At 40.6% G+C, this 18,842-nt stretch overlaps 6 protein-coding genes across 6 annotated transcripts; 5 read left to right on the top strand and 1 right to left on the bottom strand.

Moving 5' to 3' along the window:
- Window positions 1–99: 99 nt before the first annotated feature.
- On the bottom strand, window positions 100–3,447 carry BATDEDRAFT_23258 (uncharacterized protein; the record flags this gene model as incomplete). Its single annotated transcript, XM_006677171.1, has 10 exons — window positions 100–367; window positions 429–1,150; window positions 1,226–1,883; window positions 2,023–2,190; window positions 2,250–2,433; window positions 2,505–2,634; window positions 2,707–2,836; window positions 2,946–3,077; window positions 3,157–3,243; window positions 3,326–3,447. The coding sequence occupies 10 exons, from the start codon at window positions 3,445–3,447 to the stop codon at window positions 100–102; spliced, it is 2,601 nt and encodes an 866-aa protein (XP_006677234.1).
- A 788-nt stretch (window positions 3,448–4,235) lies between these two features.
- On the top strand, window positions 4,236–9,553 carry BATDEDRAFT_34532 (uncharacterized protein; the record flags this gene model as incomplete). The annotated part of the gene is made up of 8 exons (XM_006677333.1): window positions 4,236–4,394; window positions 4,514–7,879; window positions 7,971–8,246; window positions 8,325–8,437; window positions 8,538–8,672; window positions 8,750–8,840; window positions 8,920–9,019; window positions 9,082–9,553. 8 exons carry the CDS (start codon window positions 4,236–4,238, stop codon window positions 9,273–9,275), a joined length of 4,434 nt encoding a protein of 1,477 aa, XP_006677396.1. The 3' UTR covers window positions 9,276–9,553.
- A 1,491-nt stretch (window positions 9,554–11,044) lies between these two features.
- Window positions 11,045–11,721, top strand: BATDEDRAFT_23256 (uncharacterized protein; the record flags this gene model as incomplete). The annotated part of the gene is made up of 2 exons (XM_006677170.1): window positions 11,045–11,362; window positions 11,647–11,721. The coding sequence occupies 2 exons, from the start codon at window positions 11,045–11,047 to the stop codon at window positions 11,719–11,721; spliced, it is 393 nt and encodes a 130-aa protein (XP_006677233.1).
- Window positions 11,722–12,952: 1,231 nt separating this feature from the next.
- On the top strand, window positions 12,953–14,707 carry BATDEDRAFT_10115 (uncharacterized protein; the record flags this gene model as incomplete). The annotated part of the gene is made up of 2 exons (XM_006677084.1): window positions 12,953–13,103; window positions 13,170–14,707. The coding sequence occupies 2 exons, from the start codon at window positions 12,953–12,955 to the stop codon at window positions 14,705–14,707; spliced, it is 1,689 nt and encodes a 562-aa protein (XP_006677147.1).
- A 254-nt stretch (window positions 14,708–14,961) lies between these two features.
- Window positions 14,962–16,624, top strand: BATDEDRAFT_86751 (uncharacterized protein; the record flags this gene model as incomplete). Its single annotated transcript, XM_006677546.1, has 5 exons — window positions 14,962–15,346; window positions 15,418–15,542; window positions 15,614–15,774; window positions 15,843–15,988; window positions 16,071–16,624. 5 exons carry the CDS (start codon window positions 14,962–14,964, stop codon window positions 16,622–16,624), a joined length of 1,371 nt encoding a protein of 456 aa, XP_006677609.1.
- Window positions 16,625–17,466: 842 nt separating this feature from the next.
- BATDEDRAFT_23254 (uncharacterized protein) lies at window positions 17,467–18,369 on the top strand (the record flags this gene model as incomplete). Its single annotated transcript, XM_006677169.1, has 1 exon — window positions 17,467–18,369. One exon carries the CDS (start codon window positions 17,467–17,469, stop codon window positions 18,367–18,369), a length of 903 nt encoding a protein of 300 aa, XP_006677232.1.
- Between the last annotated feature and the right edge of the window lie 473 nt (window positions 18,370–18,842).

Here is an 18,842-nt window from a genome sequence, read left to right as displayed (position 1 = left end):
GTTGAAAACTGGACGCTTCGATCTGTTCTCATTCTTGCTCAAGAATGTAAAGAATTCCATCACTTTATTATACTATTATTCTTCCATGCCAACACTCGACTACTTTGGCTGGTTATCAACTACTGACATCCAACTGATTTGTCCTGCTCGGAATTTGTCATAATCTTGTGCTGTTCTTAATCCATTGTTCAATGTAAACTCTCGTTTTCCATCAACTGGAAATCCATACGTTTGATTCTCTTGTGATGTCCAGAGTGATTGAGTTGGAGCGCATTCACCTACTGTGTGTCGTTGTGCTGGAGCAAATGCTTGTGATCGGAATTCATCAGATAAACTTGGTCCAATATCCAGCGTGTCCGTTGTATTGCTAAATTCAAAATAATCAAGTCAATCATTGGATTTTTGCATATTCAATCTTTAATGCTTACATGGACAGAGTTCGGCAACGTTCAGAAGTCGTTAAATGACTCAATCCTTCATAGATGGGTCGATTCATGTCTGCTTCCGTTGAAATCGTTCCCTCTTTTAACCCAAAATCACTTGCAAAACGTTGACGTGTTCCATATCCTTGACCTATATTGGAATGTTCAAGATCGAGGTATCCAAGAGCATTGACCTCTCGATCAATGTCATCAAAAAGATCATCCCCAGATTGATGCTGGTCTATAGCATCGCAGGACAATCGGTTTCTTGGTAGTGTCGTTGGTTGCCCAATCGTGTCCAATCGTGTAGGCGATATCGCCTCTGTTGGCCATATTGTAGACATTGCACACTGTTCAGAATGCTTTGTCATTGGATCGGATCGAATAGGCAATGCTGAATGATCTGACACTACATAATCTGTAGATCCGATCGGTGAAACTCCTAATGGCCGTTTCATAAACACCTCATCATGTGGTAATACACTGTGAGTGGGTCGTTTCCAAATATTGGGTATATCGGATTGATGCGAGGTATGATAGTGAAGATTCACCGAATGATTTGACCCAAGAGGTGTGGTTAAATTAGATTGCTGATCCAAAGTAAAATCCCAAGGTTCATGTAAGCTCATATCTTGAAGTTGAATGGCATTTGATCGTGTAGAGGCGACGCTGAATACTAAAATTGAATGTCCTTTGACTGGCTGTATCAATGAAACCAGATGCAATGGCTAGATTCAAAAATACAAATGTTACATTAAACCTGATTCTTAATCAACAAAAAGTATCAGTGGCAACACACTTACTTGAAGAGTACAGAGTTGAGTTGCTAGAGCAAGGATTTTTGCCATACGGATTTGAATCATCTTATGCTCCGATAGTTCATCATTGAAAACAGAAATTGGAGGTGCTTCCATGGTTTGCAAAACAAGAAAATTTTGCCAATCTATGTCTTCTTTTAGATTAAACTTGGCCAGTATTGCAATATCATCCACTGAACAGTTTTCGAGCATGCCAAAAGCTTTAGATACAGTCGTACATATATCTGCCACGGATTTCCAATCAGTAGGAGTAGATGGATGAGTCGCTTCATTGGCTGAAATCCGTTTCACAAGAAACGTAAGTGCCAGTTTAATATGTAAAAGAAATGGTTCCAAAAAGTCGAGCGCATCAGGTCCTGTGCCATGTTGTTTTGAATCCCATAAAACATGGTTTTGAAGTTGATGCGCAAACTTTTCCGATGCATGTTCAAACACTACAGTAAACAGTTTCCATATAAAACTCAGCATGCCAGACACCATTTGGGCACTTTGATCCATGTTTGCTTTGGATGACCGTGTAGAGGGTGGGTGTGTTTCGGAGCCAAAAAGATGCGGGGTTTCACAGATATACAGTGTGCCAAGAGATATAATCAAAATACTTTTGATGTCATCTGATGATATGTTCAGTCTTCTCCGCAGTGCACTATTCGATAAAAATGTTCGTAGTTTGGACACTATCAAATCTGATCCAGATGTAAAATTTTGTAAACTAAAACACTGAGGTTAAACAAAATCAAACTCTACACCAATTCAAGGAATAAAAATACAACTTGTTTTTATACCTTGGAGTCTTGTTTAGCAAATGTCCAATATGTGCCTTGAATTCAGATGCAAATGTTGGTGGCAATGAGTTGGGTTTAGAGCATCCCTGCTGGACTTTGGCTAGTCCGCCCTCACATGTAGCACGGATGTTGCTAAGCGCAATAGCATATGGTGTTTTGATGACAATACTGCAACCAAACTGTCATTAATATACACTATAGTATTCAATTATCAAACCAAAACATACCTCCGAAATGAAAGCTCAAGTGATCCCAAATAGTCAGTCTCGCAATTGCTGGCTACTACAGATAGCTGGTTGTATGGATGACCATTTTCTGGCAATAAATCTAGGGCAATCTGGTAGAATCGCTTGGCCAGTTCGCATTTGGCTTCCTTGTGACTGCGTCCAGAATGAAGATCTCTATACCTAGCTGAGTATTTGCAATGCGTGAATATACATAAGCATTTCAAGTCATTTGAAGTATCAATGCTTATACATTACCTAAATCCCCGAGTCGAACAAGACATCGATGAATCACAAGAATAGTCTGACTGTCTTCAATCGGCCATTTTTCTGATGGATGACGATGACACGGATCTTTTGAAAATCCAAAATCCAAAACACGATACAACTCGGTTAGTGATAAAGTAGCGTATGAACAAAAAAGATACTTGGCAAGTCTATCAAGAAATCACTTGCCTACTTCAAGAAAGAATTCCATACACAGTTCTAGTTTTGGTATCACTGTTTGGTGCACGATCTTTAACTGTGCTCTTTCTTGAAGTTTTCGAATAAGCTCAAGATAAAACCCAATAGAATCGCTTAAAAAAGATCTAAAGCTAGCGTATACTAAAGCAGTAGCGCCTGCTTGCTGTTTCGGAGACTGTTGAATTCACATCATGGTAAATCAAACTGTTTAAAAACAAATACAATCGACTTTACAGCGTGAGTCTTGCCTTGAACTTTTCTCTATATGACTCGATCATTCGCAAATGAGGTTCTTTCCAGAGCAGCAGTTCTGCATTCACTACATCAGTGGTATTAAACACCAGGGTTTCGATCAAGCTTCTATATCTAAAGGAATGGCATAAGCGACATGAATATAGGATGATACTGGAATAAATCAGCTCGTCTGAATGTTGAAATCACTTACAGAATTCGCTTTGCGTTGCATCCTGAATCTAGAGGACCATGATTTGCAAGAGTAATTTTAAACTGCCGTTTGGGTTCATTTAGAAAACTATCAGAAATCCAGCATGTATTTTCATGGTTAGTGCACAAAAGGTTTACGGTTGCTCATGAATGGATGAATCTGAAGAAACCAGCGAGTTTTTTCAGGTTGGAATCTGGATAAAGAATCCACTTGCCTTGACGAATCGTCGTCCTTGTGATGTCGGTAACCAAAATTGTTTTTGTGTAAACCATTCTCTCTCTGTCCTGACATGTTATACCAAAGTATATTCAAGTTGCTGAAGTGAATGCTTAAACAACTTGACCTCGAATGCTCAGATAATCAAAGTCTGTTTAAACATTAAAATGGTTCAACTGGTGAATATAGTCACGCGTTACCACGTGATTATGTTGAATTATGGTTGAGCCACTTTGATGTGTGATATTATACCACAAACCTCCTTGACCCAAAAACACTATTAAACAAAACTCTAGCTTTGACTGTTGAATGTTGATCATGATCAACCTTTTTACAAGCAGAATCGAAAATCGCGTGGAATCGCAAGTGTTTGAACTGTGTCAGATTTTTATGAAAGTTTTCGCGAACTCTAAATCTGGCCTTCAAATCCTTTATTCAAAATATGGACTACTTGTATTCCATTTGAAATGACTTTTGTTTGCTTTGAAATAAACAACGATTCAATACTTGCTACACTTTTTACTACAAATTAACCCATTCTTTCATAGACACAACTTTGATCATACACTGCACTATTAACAAGTTTAAAATCAGATACTAAATTTGAATACTGTCAATCCAACTGGTCTTTGTTGTATCTTGACTTCAAATACGATCGTGTTTCAATTCAAGAAAGCAATACTTGATTGTAATGCCTGGTTTTGAAAAACAAGCGTTGATTTGAACGAGACCATCTGTTGATCGTGTCTTGTATCGCGACCAGTTTGATGAACAACTTGCTGCTCGTTCTAATCAAATCCAAAACAACGTCGCTTATTTAGTCTAACAACAGCTGTCTGATTCTGTCTGAATGGTTTTAAAATATGGCGAAATGGAAATATTGCCTTGATTCCGTCAAACATTTCAAGACAAAATGGCGGTTTACTAGAAATTCAACCTTTTCTCAAACTCGCCAATGTCATTACCAGACAACCCTACCAGTCAAGTGGAAGAAGTCTTTGAAATTATTGACTATACGGCAAGTACTGGATTTTATTAGACTATACTATGGATTGTCGGAACTGCCATCACTTGCTATTTTAGGCATATAACGCACTCCTAATAGCTACATCTTTTTTATATCCAACAACCACATGTTCAGTCTGCATCTACGTTTGAACGACTAGTGGTGTCCATTGAATCAATTCTTACCAAATGGGGAGTAGACCAGGGCAGACTCGGTGTTCTGGATTCAGTTGGAACTGCAGCAATTACTTGCAATTCAACAGGACGCTCAACTTCAAAAACCACTACGCATGGCATTGGAATGCCTTCATTGGACTCTTCTATTCCAAACCAAGACTCGTTAAAATCACATATTAGATACAAGACAATTGTATTCGAGGAGCAGACATACACCATCTCGTATCATTCACTTCCTACACCAATCGCTTCGAGTTTTTTAGAAACATCTTCAGATATCAAACATTTTCAAGATCAACAGCCACAATGCAGTCTGCCAGAATCTATTTCAGAATATTTTCCAGTGATTCATTCCATGGCAGAGTTTTTAACTTATCCTGGATACACATCTTCAAGCTCTCGAGGTTTTGATGCTTCGCGTATTACTGCTGCTGCTAGGAATCTAGCTGGCGGAGCCACCAATGCTGGATCTACTTCAACCACATCTATTCTTGAGCACCACTCTTTGCTTCATCGATGGACTAGTCTGACTCACTTTCTGGTGTTTTCTGGCGTACAAACTTTTCAAAATCGGTGGTCTCCAGATGCCATATACAATGGCATTGACGAAGACGATACCGAGTTTACCTCGGCTAGATCTGGCATGGTGGACATCAATACCAGCAAGCTATTTTCTTCTGCTTTTTCCCTGGCATTGTCCAACATCATGTGCACACTTCCTGTTTTTATCCAGACAGGTCAGACTTGGAAGCGTGTCTACCAGGGCCTTGTCGTATCTACGTGCCATTCTGGATCGAGTATTCCTGGATTTGAATCCATGGGAATGCGTGAAGCAGTTCAACGGTATCGCATGTCAGTTTTACCTTACTCACCGCCAGCTTATGCTACACTATTGTCCATATGTAATATTTTCAAAGATAGATTCGATCTGAACCACTCTGATATTCCATCTGCAGATATCAACAAATATATTTTTGCATCAATTGCTACTCGGTATGTTTATGAATTCAATTCTATCGAAGCTGCTGATTTCAAACAACTCCCACAAGAATTCCAAGTTGCTGGCGTGTTTACCCCACTCGTAATGGACATACCTAGTCCGATCCTGCGGCTCACACTGGAAACGTACTATCCAGTTGCTCCTATCAATTCATACATTGGTGTATCTATCGATCCAACACTTTCACCGAATTGGAATTTGTCGATTGCCAATGTTTCAGATCCAAAATGTTCCTATTTGAGCAATATGTTAAAATCCGTCATTGCAGGCTGGTTAGATGCTATGCCAGACAATCCATCGATTCATGCTATATCAACTGATCATATGCTCCTTCCAGGTGGTTTCTACAACGGATCGGGATTATCCAACATTCGCAGTTTAGACAATCCACGACAACGGTTGGTTGATCATCATGATGTAATGGACACGGTTCGATTCATGATTCAAACAGCTGAAGTTGTGCCACGTTTTCAGCGGAATACACATGCTACTACACCATACATGACTCCTAGTTCTTTACTACAGACATCAGCCACAACAGATATTCCTTCCACATTCACATTCAGTCCTTCTAATACGCCTATATCCGATAGAATGCTAATGAGATCTACAAATCAATTGATTTCACAATTACAGTATCAGTCGGCAACTGTACCCATGAATTCGCCTTTATGGCTTATGGGTGTTCGGCTTTTAGATGCGTGTCTTTTACGCCCAAAGCATTTGCGATACGATGCAGGGATACTTGCGCTTTTAAAAGGGGTGTGGGAAGAATTTATCAATGAGCTGTCGCAGCTATGGGATTTAAATGCATTCATTCCTGGAGTCGATATTTGTGTGGCTGATGATAATGGACAAACTAGCGGAAAGAAAGTAGATGTGGATATGCGTTATACACTGATGCATCAAAAACTCGCCATGCTAAACTGTTGTATGTTTCGAAAGACGGGTATGTACCCATCTGCTGAAACCATTGCTTTGCAAAAAGAAACGCACAAAAACAAGGCGGAAGATAAACTGGACGCTGGTTCTATAAAAGTCAACACAGGTAGTTTAAAATCAACAATTGCTCAGCAATTTATACCCACACGACTTTTTGGAACATTGACAGATATGGCAATGGCAACAGTGGGTGATTCTGTTGATACTATTTCCAAAGTTATTTCCAAGTCATCACATAGTCACATTCATTCTAGTCAGGCAATGCCTGCTGCAGACATGATGGCTGGAAAAGGAAATGTTGGTTTTGAATCCAATTACGTGGCACATGGCAATAAGCAAGATACCCAACCATCTGTAGCGTCCAAGACGCCAGTTGTGAACGAAAATGTAGTTTTTGAATCTATCGAGTCTACTGCTCCACAGACATCCAACACACTGTCAACAGTCATGGCTCACACAAACAATGAAGGCAGAGAGCAATACATCAACAAGTGGGGTAATTCTTTACCTTCCACTGCCTTACCGACTGAAGCTAAACTGATTGGACCACAGAATGATGTGCACAATGATTTTTCTTCAAAAATGTCTTTGAATACGCGCAGGACAGATGCACAGGGTAGTAGTAATAGCAGTTACTGCAGTGAGATGGACTCACTCGCGCGTAGATCGGTTGGGCATCGTCCACCTAGTAGTTACGGTTCATCTCGTATAGGCAGTCGTGAAACCCATATGATGATTAAACCGGGTCATTCGTCATATATGGATACGCTTAATACGAGTATGCAAACAGTTTTGACTAATTTTGAAGGTACATCATGGACAAGTGATAGAAGCTGGGATCGATTTTCTGTTCATGAACAGGCATCCATTTCAACGCATCCACAAGATACCCTACTCCAATCAAATATACCTTCTCCTGTTGAGCCTCGCAATATGTTCAACGGTGCATCCACCGAACCTGATTTAATGTTTGAGCCAATGGAAGGATGGGTGGATGGGAAAACTGCAGTGACGTTGCAGCGACCCACACGCGTACTGACAGAATCGGGTGCAGACGATACGAATTCATTCATGGCTGATTTGAACATAGGTCAAGTTTCAGCGGTATCCAATGAGCTTGCTGGATCTTTTGTTGAAGTCAAGGACATGCGAGTTTTCCAACAGCGAAATCAAGGCAATGGTGTATTGCCCAATACTCTTTCTACTTCCCTGCCGTCTTATGCTGATGCTATTTTGGATACTACACGCGATGCTAATGTCTCCATAAAACATGCCAGTGATATTGAAACCATTGACGATGACGAACGCAAAGGAGAGCTTGCATTGCTTGAAGGAATGTTGCTGATTGCAAATGGACAACCCATGTGGGAACCTCAAACACAGGTACTGTGTGTATTATTTTTATATGTGCGCCGAATTGATGGGTTAGCAACACTGTATACTGAAACAACTATTTTATGCCACCAATGGTCAGGAATCCGGATACATGACAGAAGATATGGTGCGTGAGCAAGAGCAGATTCTTGAAAGTCTTGGAACGAGCGCAGATGCAGCTAAACTTCGAGCGCGTATGCAGTGTGCTCAGCTTGTTTCTGATATGGAGGCATTCAAGGCAGCCAATCCTGGGGCCATGCTGGAAGATTTTGTAAGATGGCATTCTCCGCGTGACTGGATTGAGGAAGTTGGGGAGATTGGCAGGCTTAGTGGACGTATGACGGATTCTGGCAATCTGTGGCGAGAATGTTGGGAAGTACGTGTACATATTTTGACACATTCTGATTCTGATACTAAATCGTCATACAATTATTGCATTTGTGGTATTGATTAGAGAGCCAGGCGAGTTCCGGCATCTCAACAAAAGGCACTGTTTGATTTTGAAAAGGAATCTGCCAAGGCTTTACATTACCTCGAAAGCATGTCTCTATATCAGATTTTGTCCGAGTGAGTTTTCATGGCAAAACAGTTTAGATCTAGTGATAAAGTGCCTAGTATTATCTTTATAACAGTGATGTCTAAACAAAATTATCTGTGTTGTGACTAGATTGATGCCTACATTTTTTTTGATTGTGTACGATTCTTTGTCTAAGCATCCTATAGCTTCGGCTATCCCATTTATTTGTCAATCTGTGGATAAAATTGGCCAACAGATTGCTACAATAAGATGGTGTGATATTGGGTAACTATTTTTGGTCAAGGATGCTTGAAACAAGCTATTTGTGATTCAAACTTACGTGCTTGTTTGACATTACTTAGACCCGATGCATGCGACTCGTTGAATGAGATTATTTCCGAAATCCGTCAAACTGAAGTGTACATATATCAATGCGTTTCATTGCTCTGCAAGGTACTGCTTAATGTCTAATGGTTTGCAAAACACGTCGATACTAACTTGTTCTTGCATATTTTCAATGACGTATATTTAGCTGCCCGGACAATATGAGCTTGTAAACAGATTAGTTCAAAGCCAACAAGCTGCTGTTGTTGGTCATGAACGCGATAGTGTTTTCAAACTATTTGGCAATGGTAAGACAACTTGTTATTGAACAATGGATACAATTTTTATTCTAATATTCAATCATTTCAAGATGAAAATGGATCGTTTCCGTTTCCTTATGCAAGAGAATTCATTCTTCAGTCGGTTAAACTTCCCAAGCATACACCATATAGCCAGTCAAGTGCATTGCTCAAAGGAAAAGGCATTTATGCAAGGTTATTTGCGTTGCTAATGGATAGCGAGTTTAGGCTTGTTGAGTGTATTCAAACCCCACGAATGTATTAAAACATAATCTCAGACTTTGGTGTCAAAAAAAGTCTGCGCCGATTCAAATCAAACGGCTTTGGCATATTACTGGATTGCAAATTATTTGGTGCTGCAAACAATGACCAATTCTAGGATTTATAAATATCAAATTGAGACCGATTAAATGTAGTTGTAAGAATGGGTGCAGAAATAAGTCGCGAGATTTTTATTGCCGACTTGATGGTAGAATAGCCAGGTGATAGTTTACAATGATCGACAAGGGATAATAATGAAGAAATGAATAGAAAATTGTCAACAACCATCATCCTCGACATGTATCGTGTATTTGGAGATACTTGCATAGGATTCATTCAACCACATTTTTGTATGATCGGGTTTGATGATGTTGTTGTTTTACAAGTATTAGTAGTTGCTCATCTACTGATTTGAATGATGAGCATCTATCGTGTCACGTATGCCACGGCCAGTTTGATGAACAATCTATTACTTATTTGATGCTATCAATAGTTTTGAAACATGATGAAAATGGGGTTTTGTATATAGCCAATGCCAGGATTAGAAAACCACAGGACAAATCAATATTACAATCGTGTTTATGCAAAGTCAAGCATTAAATAAGAGTACCAAGATACATAAACAGTCAGTCTTATGGATAATTATATCCTCTAGCAAAACTGACTGGCCTTTCCCTGAAGATTGGTATAAAGACAATTACAGATGCTTTTTTGAACTGGAATGCAACCGTATTGAGATTGAGATACAACAAAATAGAGTTTGTACAGTTTCATTGACACTATCTGGACGAGTCTGATGATCGTACAATGCATGATTATACCAAATGTGGATAATTTCGAATCGACTATAATTTGATTGTGCATGCATTATATAGACATTGTTTGTTGAGGAATTGAGAATGTTTATCCAAGTCAATCTCCAATAGAAAGGCCAACAAATATTTAACCATTGTTCCAAAGCAAAGGCATCCGGGGCAAAATGAGTATACAAGTGGTCCACTTTGCATGAATATGGCTGTAATGCAGAATTCCTCCAAGAAAAACCTTGATGTCACCCTTAATTACCAGCATTATTAACTATTCCAGGCTCAACTTTTTCCCTAATCGAAACCATCCTTAATTCGTTGACATGGCAACTGCAGCCTTATTGGTCCTTGACATTGCTATGTCGAGGTTGTTTTTTGACCAGTTTTTGGGATTGTAGTTGATGGATTTTAAACCAAGCAGATTTATGAGCAGTTTATGTGCTGTTAATTCTGAAACATGCTCATTAATACACTCTAGATCAATGCAATTTAGGCTGTGATTGGAGTAATTGGCAAACCTTTTGTCTCGCTGTGATACAACAGTGAGAAATATACCTGAGCAGCCCCTAATCACGTGGATGGGCGTTTGCATTTCGTTGCATTAGGCTAAAGGTTTACTGACCCGTATGCTCGCCCGTAAATATCGAAACATTCTCCGTTTATAGTTATTCAATTCTATACTTTTAGTACTATTTGCTAGGGCAATCTATTTGCCAATTGCACATTCAACTGCAATCACCATCGTATTACTTGAACAAGCCAACCACTTGATTTGTACTACTGGCTTCAATCCACCTACACTGCATATACGTCTGTTTCAATCGCAACTCGAACAACAGTTGTGCTTATTAAACTTTATTTGAGGTTCTGGATTCTATTTTGCGTAATATCCTACACTCATTAGCGACAATCAACTTGGCCTATTAAGCAACTCGATTCTTTATATTCAAATTTGTTTTGTATTTAAATGATGGTGGGCGGACGACGAGAGCGCAGAAGCAGCACTCATGGTGATGTCTTATGCGAAGCTAGTCAACCTCAGTCTGGAGCTGGTATAGGGATGAACCCAGCAGTTGGAATCACTTTAGGTGTTTCTGGAATTGATGATCCACCTTTTATTCAATCGCTCCAGCAAAGCCATCCTGCGCGAACTGTTGAACCGGACTGGTTTACGCTGGGTAATAGTTTTCTATTTGGTCGTGACGGGGTTTCCATCAACGAAGCAAAGGCTGTTCAATACTATAAATTGGCTGCTTGCAATCCGGAAGGAAGCTCAGATGCCATGGTAAGTCTAGTGTATTATGTGTGTATTTTTATTCATGTGTAAAGTGACCTGTGTGTCAAGTGTATGAAGATACAAGCTGTTCAAAGTCCAGGACATTGATTTCTTTCAATTTCATTCCTGTCGCCTTTTTGTCATCAGTGAATTGACATTAGAGGCACAACATAATTTAAATCTATCCATGTAAAATGTAACACTTGCACTCATCTTGCAGCGATTGCCTTTAGTTTGGATAAGCAATGGTTGAATCCTTGTGATTTTCTACTGCACATTGACTTGTCCAATAGATATTCTCAATTCTTGCAATCCAATGTCCATCATATCGTGGCTTTGAGCCTGCTCTTGTTTCATACTTGGCATAGCCATACATTGTGCAATGCCAGATTATCCAGTGATTGTCCTCGACTCTACCAATTCTATTTTGTTTTATCCTAAAATCTCGCAAATGCGTTTATACTTGGTACTAAGGAGAGCAAAGATTGGATATACCAGAATTGCAACGGTTGTTTCCATGCCGATCACCAAGAGACCACTCAACTTTGATGAGTGCACAATGCTGCCTAGTAAATTTAGTGAAAACGGGCACTCATTATTTCACGTGACTCTTTGTTGACTCTACAAACACCCTTATTCAGTGCTCCATTTTACGTGAATACAGCAGTAGGGATTTACTGCTCCCCTAATCACCTATAGTTACAGGAAGCCACGTTACTGGCACTGATGTGCACATCCTTAATTTTCGTGTGAAACCCCACACTTATGGTACGGGCCATCTACCTGATTTCTCAAAACAAGGTTTCAAACCATGCCAGCCTTTATTTCACTCTAACATGGCAATATCATAAAGTCGTAACAGTTGCTTTATTCTAGAACTGATAATAAGCAACTGTTTATGACATGTGTGGTTTAGCAGTAGTCGATCCTGTTAAGCAGTCTACATATGTACATGTATTGACGGCACTGCATTTAACCCAGTGTGTGGAACTCATTAAATTTCAAGGCTGGAATGTGCGTGTAGGGACGATATACCATTTTCATGTGAGCCACAATAATTGTAAAAATTTACAAGTATGGGTGGAGCACCAAACAAGTGCCCTCAATCACTGCTCCACCACCCTAACCCCTAGCCGGGCCGCTTGTTTTGGGATGTTTTCATTGATGGAATGGGATTTTTTTAGCTACCTACTATAGTCATGTGCAAACTTCGTGCCTCTTGCAATACAGTCTCTTCGCGCTGTATTCTGGCCATCTCTAGTTTTCAGTGATTTTACTTGTGATTGAGTTGTGCCATCAACCCAGTGTTTATTTTTATTTTTAATTGCCATCCCTTTCATTTACTATCACGCACAAATGTACCTACAAAAACTACACCACACACTTTAACAAACACAGCACACAGACGCACGTTGTACACTTGCTGCAATACACAGATCACCCTAACCCAACCTGCATATATATGTAAGAGATACTAACCTACTTTTTGATTTTATGGGAATTCGTTTATTTTCAATTACCATCCTACTATTACCTCTACTCTAATCCACGGATCACTCACGCTCGTATTCTATTCGTATCTGGCATTGACTATATTTCATGCCTATTCCCACACAACACCACTTGGAACATTCATCCCGTTCACAGGCTGCTCTTGGATTTTGCTACGAATTCGGTCTTGGGGTTCCTCAGGATTTTAAAGAATGCGATGCCTTTTACTTGCTAGCTGCTGAAAAAGGCAGTGGTTTAGGTAACATTTATGGTTTATAGACTTGTTGGCATTTGTCTTTGTATGCTGATTGTTTGTCATGTTTAGCTGCTGCACGACTTTCATTTCTTCGTCGTTATGGTCGTCCTGGAATCCGTATGGACCGAGTCGAATCTGAGGCATGGGTTACACGAGTTCAGGAGCAAGGCAGCCATGCAATTGATTGGCTCGTAAAGGCTGCCGATATTGATAATCATCCATCCGGAAACTATGCGCTTGGAGTATGCTACCATGATGGTATTGGTGTCCCCAAGTGTGCCGAAAAGGCAGTGTACTACTATAAACGATCAGCCGTCTTTAATCATCCCCGAGGACTTGGTATTCTTGGATTTTGTTATGGTGAAGGATACGGGGTGCCAAAAAATCTCGAGGTTGCATTCCAATACTATCTTCGTGCAGCCACTCTCGGTGAGTCTGTATCCATGTACAACGTAGCCCATTGCTATGAAGAAGGTGTTGGGGTTGCCAAGGATCTTACACTTGCTATCCACTGGTATCGCAAGTCTGCCGAGTGTGGCAACTGTTATGCTCAAAACAGTCTTGGATACATGCACGAGGAAGGACACGGTGTTGAACGCAGCGATGCTGACGCTGTCAAATGGTACAAGCTATCTGCAGAACAAGGATACCCATGGGCTCAGTGCAATCTTGGTTTTTGTTTACAAAATGGGATTGGCACTGATCGCAACGAAATACTTGGATCCTATTGGTATCACAAGGCGGCTGTTCAGGGACATTCCCGCGCACAACACAATCTAGGACACGCTTACCAATACGGCATTGGTGTTGAGCAGAATGAAGCGCTTGCTGTTCAGTGGTATCAGCGATCAGCCAGTTCTGGAAACTCGTATGCCATGCATTCTCTTGGATACTGCTACCAATATGGTATTGGTGTTGATATCGATGAAAGTATGGCACTCACACTGTATCACGAAGCGGCAAAACTTGGGCACGGTCCAGCTCAGCTCTCACTTGGATGTTGTTATAGAAGTGGCATTGGTGCCAAGGTAGATGAAAAGGAAGCATTCAAGTGGATTCAGCTCAGTGCTGAAGGCAACAATGCGCTAGCGCAAAACACACTGGGACATTTGTACGAGGATGGAATTGGTACTGCGGCAAATATCGAAAGAGCTGTGTTTTGGTATACTCAGAGTGCTGAGCAAAATAATGTTTGGGCACTAACCAACTTGGCTATTTTGTACTCGGATGGTAATGGTGTACCTCAAAATGACACCGAAGCTGTTCGACTGCTTCGACTTGCTGCTGACCAAAACCATGTACGCGCACAGACACGGCTGGCAGATATGCTGGCAGTTGGACGTGGCTGCACTGCTAATTTGGTTCAAGCACTTGCTTGGTACGAAAAAGCTGCCGATCAGGGATCAGTTAGTGCCATGGGCATTGTTGCAAGATACTATGAAGAGGGTTTAGGTTGCATTTCTGATATTGCTAAATCGATCGAGTGGTATGAAAAGGCAGCTAGTTGGGGTGATCAAGATGCATCTGAACGGCTCGTTCAGCTTGTTGCCAACTCTGTTTTGCACTCCAATATCTTTACATATGGTTGTGCTGCTCGTGCTGCATAAGGACAACTATTCATTCCTTCTTTTTCAACACACATGGCTATGGTTTACCCACGCTGACTTCACTCTGCCTCGCTTGAGGTGGTTATTTTTACTACACCTTAATTTCTCAGCACATTCCCATTTTACAAAATGAATAATAGTCGGTTGTTTTGCATTAGCTGTCTAGATTGAGTTGTAATGTGAGCGTTTGCATCACGTGAGATGGGTGTGGTGGATGAAGAATCATTTTATTAGTTTACCAAATGGATTGAAATATGAATGCCAGAACAAGACAGCCGACAGGAGCACCCACCAAACCTGTCAAACCCAAAACAGTGCGATATTGGCCAGGAAAAGCACCTATAGCAGACGACCCACTTGAATCAAGTGATTCCAACCCATCCGACACTGAACACCCTACACCACTGGATCCATCTGATGACAACGAAGATGAAGACATTACAGAAGCCGTTAACCAACGAATGGTTTCCTCTACTCCTGCAACAAGTATATCCCACACTTTAATATCAAAAGATCGACGACTAAACCGACTTTCTCAGCGTAGTCAGCGTGATGAAGCACCCAGTCTATCACGAACAGATTCCGATAGTGTTCAAATCCGAGTTTCTACAACCACACTAGAAACCCAAGGGAATGATGGTAATCAAAATCACATACTATCTCACCTGAACCCCACATCGTATATAAAATTTAACCCATATTGTCTGTAGGAGAAGCCGATGCAAGCGATGTTGAAGACGAGAATGCATTGAAACGGAGAGAACGGATTCGTGAGCAAGCGCTATTACATCGTACACGAGAAGAAGCCAGTGCTGCATTTGCTGAAAACCGCAAGGTAATCTTGTTGACACGATTAAGATTCATTCCAACACGTCTATTCATTCCACTCACTGTTGCGGTGGATAGACATTAGAAAAAAAAAGAGTTCAAGATGACGACGATCTAAGCGGAGATCAAAACGAAACAGATCAAGATAGTGAGGAGGAGGATGAAGATGAAAGTGATGAGGAGGAGGATGAGGCAGGCTACTCGTTGCGGCCTATGCTCAAGCCCATATTCGTTCCAAAGTAAGCGTTTTCCACCCAACCTACATCTATACAACATACTGAGTACGTTGGATATATTATGTTTATAGAAAGCATCGTGAGACTGTCTTGGAGCGAGATCGGCTGATTCAAGAGCAAGAAGACGCAGAAAAGGAACGGATAGAGAAACTAAAGGAGCGGAAAAAAGAATCTCAAAATCTAGTAGATGAGCTCTTGCAAAAGGAATTGGTTGAAGGTAACGGCTAGTTTTACTCTATTTGCAAGCTCGTTATAAGGTGTCAACTCACCTTGCATGTTTTGAATATGATCGACTACAGCACAAGCAGAGACACAGATTTTGGATATAGATGATACGGATGGACTGGACGAAGTAGCAGAATATGAAGCATGGAAGCTTCGTGAGCTGCATCGTATAAAGCAGTATCGGGAAGAACGAGATCAGCGCGATGCCGAAATGCGTGATATTGAGCGAAGGAGAAATATGACGGATGCAGAGATTGCAGCTGAAAACAGATCACTTGGTCTAGGTGAAAAGGAAAAGGTGAAGCACGCATTCATGCAAAAGTATTACCACAAAGGAGCGTTTTATGTCGATGATGGGCGGATTGGCGATGCTCTGAAAAAAACAGATGGAGATGCACCTACGCTGGAGGATCGGTTTGATAAATCAGCTCTGCCTGCCGTAATGCAAGTCAAAAACTTTGGTCGGGCAGGCCAAACCAAATACACGCATCTACTGGATCAAGACACGACAAATGTTGATTCGGCTTGGAGTAAAAAGTCGGATGTTAATAAGAAGATGACGAATAGACTTGGTGGAATGAAGAGTGTATTTGAAAAGCCAACAAAAAAAAGACGAGCAGGCGAATAAAAAGATTCTAGATGCATACTGTTGATATAAAATCATGTTTATAACCATTTATTTTAGTTGTATTTCAAAGTATACTGTGAGTCAATCCAAGTTGGTTTAGCCATCCAAAACAAAGCGTGGTATCTTGCTTGGTAAATACTGTCTGCAAGATAAAGCTTCACTATATGTGAATACGGCTGCAATCGGCTATATAACTGTAGACGGCTGTGTAGAAAAGGATGCATAAATCAGACAAGACTGGCTATGCTTTTACCAGATGAGCTTATAGTCGTGTAGATCCTGTTGGGGTACTCGAAGCTATCTCAAAGGGGCGATCTAAATGGGTGAAGTTATGACAAATGCTTGCATAGCGACCCTAACAGTTATGGCCGCAGAACTGTCACGGTTGCGGCATACTTGTGAACAATACAGAATGCTTCAAACAACCTATTGTCATTACAAGCAATCCTGCATCATATTGTCAAGTGCTGTAGGATGGCATTTGACAGTAAACTTGCAAGTCTTATGCAAGGCTATTCAACTACAATGGTCGCAAGGACATTGATTGAGCCATCAAACAAACAAAACCCCATCACCAAGTGCAAAAAAGCACGAATATTGCATCATCGAGCACACCATTGTGACAAACCCTTTTTGACTAGCTTGTTGGTTAATGTCTGCTGATATTTCGGGTCGCTCCCTGGCTTATTACAGCCGCTTATCTCCCTTACAACTGCCCTAGTGGCTTGGTCACCGACTCGTTCATTTATCTCGTGGATGTTTCCCCATAACTCGTTACTTTCCCAATAGGACTTTTGGACATTACCTTTACTCTCTAATCTTCCTTTTCACCTACAGTTTCCATGGCTTTAAACATGGCAGGTATACATCGCAATCTATCAGCTCTCTCCAACGCATCGACCATATCCCGAACAAGACTCCAGCCGCATTTAAAAGCAACTCAGCAATCAAGCTATTCTTGCCGAAATACTCTTAGTCCTGAGCCATTTGAGCCTGATTCTGGATTGATAAACAAACTCAAGCCAAAAATCGATCCAAATGATACTTCTCGACACTACGTTTTTGGATATGGCTCATTAATTAATCATAAATCTCGCCTTCGCACATTCTCTGAGCCCACCGTTGCATTTCCTGTATCAGTCAAGGGTTTGCGACGAAGTTGGAGCTACCGCTGCTCTCGCCGTCATTATACCGCTGTAGCCGTCAAACGCTGCTCTGATCCATCCGTTAAAACCAATGGTGTTTTAATCCCCATCAATCATCCTGTCAATGACCTCGCACTTTTAGACGATCGTGAAAAAGACTATGTTCGCTCCATCATTTCACTTGACGATATCGAGTTCTACTCTGAATCGCATAAACAGCAACTCATCTCTCCAACCCTTTATGGGCAACGTGTTGTTATCTGGCTTTATGAAGACCCAACTGGTCACATCAGCACTGCGAAAACGCATACACCTTGCATTCATTGCCCCATTCCGCAATCCTACATTGACTGTATGATTTCTGGATGTCTTGAATTTGGAATTCATTTTGCTCAACAGTTTGTTGCTTCTACTGATGGATGGGAAGGTACTTGGCTAGACGATCGGTTTGCTTCAGACGCATTAAAAAAGTATGTTCAAAGACGAGAAATTGGTGAGGTATTGGTAGACGAAACTCGTATTATTGTCGATTGGTTGCTTGAAAGTTTGCTACCGTATCAATATGCTTCTAGACTGCGTCCCGCTATCACTGATAAATAAACTTACTTTTTACTGCCGTATCCACGTAAAATAAAACCTTTTATGTATTTATCTTGTATTGCTGTATGTTGCTCCGGAATAAACAATGGCTAAATGGTTGTTGAGAATTGATGATTTTATTGAAGCTGTATTGTATCCTTAATATCAGATACCTTGCGATCTAGTTCAAAAAAGAATTTCAGGAATGAATGTTGATTCCATAATGGTCATTTGGTGTTTGAGTTGGAGGTTGAAAAGATGACAAGAATATGGAATGTATTGGAATAGAAATGTGAGCATTTGCTGTATTTCTATACAAAAACTAGACAAAGACTAGTTAAAGACCAGCAAGATTGGCACTCATCAAACATGAGATTGTTTATCATATATTTTAACTTTGGTGGCTTATTCTACATGAATGCATGGCTGTAAAAAGTATAATTTGTTCATTAGTTGACAATATTTAAGGCCTGTGACGTGTTTTAGATACTGGA

This window comes from Batrachochytrium dendrobatidis (genome assembly GCF_000203795.2).
Source record: "Batrachochytrium dendrobatidis JAM81 unplaced genomic scaffold BATDEscaffold_3, whole genome shotgun sequence".
Lineage (NCBI taxonomy): Eukaryota > Fungi > Chytridiomycota > Chytridiomycetes > Rhizophydiales > Batrachochytrium > Batrachochytrium dendrobatidis.
This window is presented reverse-complemented; position numbering and strand designations above follow the sequence as displayed.